The sequence below is a fragment of the Priapulus caudatus genome, unplaced genomic scaffold, assembly GCF_000485595.1.
Source record: "Priapulus caudatus unplaced genomic scaffold, Priapulus_caudatus-5.0.1 Scaffold304, whole genome shotgun sequence".
Taxonomy (NCBI): domain Eukaryota; kingdom Metazoa; phylum Priapulida; class Priapulimorpha; order Priapulimorphida; family Priapulidae; genus Priapulus; species Priapulus caudatus.
Genome location: NW_014577365.1, coordinates 140099 through 145253, shown reverse-complemented (window position 1 = coordinate 145253; position 5155 = coordinate 140099). Strand labels below are relative to the sequence as shown.

Below are 5155 nucleotides of genomic sequence, written 5' to 3'. Positions count from 1 at the left end.
CTCTATCCTCTTGTTTCTCCTTTATAACGGGGAAAACTACCAAGGTAGAACTCCCTCTATCCCCAAGTTTCCTGTGTGTCACGGGGAGAACTACCTATGGAAACCTCCCTTACCCTGCGGTCGCTGGGCGCACTTTACGGCGTTTCATGTGAGACGTATATATAGCTGGCAGCTTCATCGCTCCGTAGCGAGCATCTTTCTCCTTTACCGCATTGCCGCGAAACCCTAACCCGGTGGTTCTTAACCTTTTTTGAGTCATGGACCCCTTTGAGAATCTGGTGAAAGCCACGGACCCCTCCCCAGAAAATGCAATAAGCATATAAGCACTGAAGCACATCCACGGACCCGAAAGGGGTTCATGGACCACAGGCTAAGAACCCCTGCCCTAACCTGTGCGTTTGTCTTTCCTCTATAGTGAGCGTGAAGTCGAGCATAGACTTTGACGCATTTGTCATGATGGGTCTCTACAGTCTGCCGGCTGCCGTGTCCAGCGCACCGATGCAGCAGCAGCAGCAGCAGCAGCAGGCTGCGTTCGGAGCCTACCATGCGATGGCGGCCGGCGCGCACGCGCCGTTCGCGCTCCAACCTTTCGTCTGCTCCGTCACGGCCTCACACACGGGGGCGCCACAGAAGCAGATGAGCTTCATGTGGCAGGCGCCACCTGCCGGCGCCGGATGCATGGATTTTCTGTGAGCGGACGTTTTTTACGCGCGGGAGAGTGCGTTTTTTACGCGTTTTTGCGCGTTTTTTTTTCGCGCTGGAGAGATTTAAAGCTGGAGTGTGCTTGGTCGCATGAGGAAAACCGTTGGGCATATTAATTGACCCTAGCTTCGACCTGATTCGATCTAAGTTTAATCGATCAGCGCATGCCCTGTTACAACAGGCAATGCTGTTAGGATTGGTATTTTTTTGCTGTGTAAACGTAACCAGGGGTCCTTCCACTCGGTAGTTGGCGTAGCATGCCAATTTGTAAGGTTGATAACGATAACACTACAGCTTTATAATCGCTTGCGATGCATTTGTATTTTATTCTATATGATCGGATTCTGTGCGTTTGTTAAAAGCCGTTATGACGTGCTCAGTCTATGCCGGCAGCTCTTTGGAAGAAGAGAATAAGAACTTTTGTAGATAGTAGCTAGCATGACCACATACGAACAATATACGTGTAACATACAGTCAGAAGCAAATAATAGGGAAGGTTACCTATTATCTACTACAGATACAGTGCAACGTCTAAGAAACGCTTTCCGCTTCCATCCACTCGCGGCTATGCGGGATATATGTTTTTGCTCTACGCGCAACCTGTTGTTATTTCCACGCGGTTTTGCACACGGATGCGTTCCTGTCCCTCTAGGGACAGCTAAGCTATCTGCTGTTTCCACTGCACCCGAACCGAAGTTTGTGTGAGGGGTTTGTGATGCATGAGGTAGCGGTGTGCGGGCGATATACCGCGTTGCAAAGAACTTCTTATGAGGGTGCTGGTGTCGGGTGAGCTCCCGCGGGAGACCTGGATTGATGATCGCTGTTTTTATTCCGCTGCTGCCGTTGCGACGCATGCAGACAGCTTCCATGAATTGCAGTTTGGAGAGATGCGGTCGTTGCCGGAAAAGCGGTTCTGCCTTTCAAACATGCCCTTCACTCACTATATCTCCCTGTTTGGTTTAAAAAGCGTTAGTCGTAGAATAAAGCGAGTAATGCAAATTAAAGCCGCACGTATTTGGGTGGCATTAATTATGGACGAGTGAAAGCTATTCAATTTGAACATGAAAAAATGAAAGATTTGAATATATTTAAATTCGTTACACCATTCAATCATTTAGTAAACTATAAGATAAGCAGCTCTCTATGTGGGTAGGCCAGCGAATATTTGTATGGGTGAGTTGTGACATTGAAAGAGTAGGTAGGTAGTGAAGGTAGTCAGGCCTTTGTATATCTAGATCATACGAATTAGGAACTACGGTAACCATTGTTGGTTTTCGTTTTACAGTGCCACTTCATCTCTACGAGGGCAAATTATCTTGAAGGACACTCTTGTCATGCAGATTTGTGAACAAGCAGGTATATGACTTCCTCCCTTTCCCCTCCTCTTCCTCCTCCAAGACATCCCCTTAATTCCTACTATTAATAATGATCTAATTAATAGCAAATCGATAACGTATATTTTACAGTATATATTAGTATTATATTACACTATAATAACATATCAATGATGTATAGATAAAAGAATATTGATTGCATATAATTAATAGCATATATTGATGGCATACAATAGCATATATTGATGGTATATAATTAATAGCATATTGATACCATATAATTAATCGCATATTGATACCATATAATTAACAGCATATTATTGGCATATAATAGCATATTGGTGTCATATCATTTATAGCATATCATCCGTTTCAGTCGTGAACGTGAGCCGATCGTATGGACCGGACGTGGGAGGCCTCGAGAGACATCACGTCATCCTCCGCGACAACTTTGACAGTGACACATCCGAGGACAGCTCTGTCTGGCAAGCTGCTTTAATTAACTACACGAAATCATCATTTCTACTTCATCCACACTATACTAATTGTTTTGGCTGCACGTTGCTTTAGCATAATTTGAAATGAGTGCGCATTATTCAGGGGTGAGCATAACACATTTGAATGACATGATATAAATCCTTGATATGGATGTCTTGAATATCATCTAAATCATGGCATATTTATATCAATATAGGGACAGTGTTACAGGGGGCGAGATAGGATCGACATGTGGCGCCATCTTGAGTGCGAATGCTGCAGTATTCTGCAGCAAGGATGGAGGCTCACTCGTGAGTAGTACACATATTATTCTCAAAATGTTCAGCAGACGCAGCAGTAAACGAAGGATTTCAATTTCACGTTAAATAAAAAAATATTGATAAACGTATTGTTTGTTTGTTGCTGTATTTGCTGTAATCTTACTGTTATTAATTACTTGTTCGCTCAATGAAAGATTATCGACAAATTTAGTGTTGATCAACTTCGTCTCTCTCCGTCTTCGATATATAGTCACTTGGACTTTGAAGAGTCGTCTTTATGATGTTATGCGGTTCTGAGGTTGTTTACTTGTTCACACATAATGAAAAATTGACGATAGATTTATTGTCATTGTTGTTTTGTTGTATTACAGACGAGTCGACCGATCAATGCAACATCTGCAACGACCGTTCAGTTTGCTCTTGGTGAGTGACAGAGTAAGATGGGTGACAGAATGACAAAGTGACAGAGTGGATTACTTACAGAGTATAGCATGGGTGACATAATGACAAAGTTACAGAGTGACAAAGTGACAGACTCTGCTGTAGTCACTGATTTACTGATTGTCGCGCTGCTGTGTATGCTCACTTGTCGCGCTGCTGTGTATGCTCACTTGTCGCGCTGCTGTGTATGCAGCAGCTCGACTGTGCTATCGCCACGGGGATTTAAGCTTGTTTGTGTTGACCATATATAATTGTTATAAAAAACAAAAAAAATTTGTAAAAAAAGTTTTGTTTAAGAAATTGCTAATTTAGTGTAGCAATTTCTTAACAAAACTTTTTTACAAATTTTTTTTTGTTTTTTATAACCATTATATGGCAACAACAAACCAAGCTAAATCCCGTGGGGTAGCACATCGCGACTGTGCCCGCGTAGAGGCGTCCAGGCTCTGTCTTCCATACATGTCGCTTAAATTTCAACCAGACCAGGCGGCCAGTATCCCAGGATGCCGGGTACAGCAGCCCCCTTATCACAACACTTATGGAATTTTAGACTTACCCTCCCCAAAACGCAAGGGGAGTCAGCGATTAATATTCCACTCTTCGCGCGCAACACGTCAAAAGAGAAAAAGAACTACAGAAAACTCGCCAGTCATGTCAGCCGCGCAAGTTATAGGGTCCACCCTAAAGGGCGGTGCACCGCTATAATGACTAGCCTCTGCACGTCTTCCATCCCAGATTAATCTCAACAAGAAACCGCACAAAGGGTTTGACGAGTAACGCCACAGTGCTCATTTTACACGCGATCGCAACCAACCCGCAGTCGATTTTCAGTGATAGGGGCTTGAAAAAAATATTCTGCGACCCACCGAACATCACGCAGCGATCGCAACAGAAAGAGAAAGAGAAGGCCTATGGATCCAAGATCTAAACACCATCCAACCATACGGACTCAACCTACGGTCGAAATACCGGGGATGGAATAGAAGACTAAACAGTAACACCTGCAACATGGAATCAACGTGAGGCTATGCGCCTAGCAGACGACGCAGGTAGCGAGCAATTTCGATTTCACTTTTTAAACCACTTATATCTTTATATATATATATTATATATATATAATATATATATATATATACACAAGTGTTTGTAGTAATAAGGAAGTCTTCATTTGTATATTGTCTTTGCTTGTCTCATATGCTAGCTTCTGGCAAGGTGCCAGGGCTGGTTATGATCTGTAATGAAGCAATAGTCAATTTGCTATTCCAACCACCTCAAAGTTCTGTTATTTGGGGTATTTGGTATATTGATTATATTAATAATTTTATATTTAGGTATATATTAGTTTACAGCATATTTATTGTTTATGGTTGTATCGATAATACTGAGCATAATTATTTATATTATATTAATTAATAAATTATATTAATTATAATAGCATTGACTGATATAATTTGGGCATTAGTTAGCATGGAGTATACCGTATGCTGTCGATCGGGTTCCAAGTGCGACAGCCATCGAGTGCGAAACTGATGGTGACGGCAGTATCCCTTCCACGAAAGACAGCTTCCTATCCCTGCAAGATGAAGAGCGAAATGCTTGTACTTTTGTACTTTTGTGGTTTTTTTTCTTCCCCTTCCCCGCTCCCACATGCCGACAGATGTTCTTGTCACGCCAACAACTAAGTGAGCATACACAGCAGCGGGCGAAAGTGAGCATTCACAGCAGCGCGACAAGTGAGACTACACAGCAGCGTGACAAGTGAATCTGCATAATAACACAAGCCGCGGGACAAGTGAGCCATACACAGCAGCGGGACAAGTGAGCATACACAGCAGCGGCAATAGTAAATCAGTGACCTACAGCAGAAGTCTGTCACTTTGATCACTCTGTAACTTTGTCATTTATGTCACCCTCGCTATA

The 5155-nt window shown here is 42.9% G+C and overlaps 1 protein-coding gene across 1 annotated transcript in view; it reads left to right on the top strand.

Moving 5' to 3' along the window:
* Window positions 1–2606, top strand: part of LOC106808784 (reelin-like) — a 3737-nt gene extending 1131 nt beyond the window's left edge. The window contains exons 3-5 of the mRNA XM_014811634.1: window positions 416–689; window positions 1988–2058; window positions 2413–2606. Of these exons, the coding sequence (XP_014667120.1) occupies window positions 416–689; window positions 1988–2058; window positions 2413–2606 (539 nt within the window). The remainder of the gene's footprint in view (window positions 1–415; window positions 690–1987; window positions 2059–2412) is intronic.
* Window positions 2607–5155: the final 2549 nt, after the last annotated feature.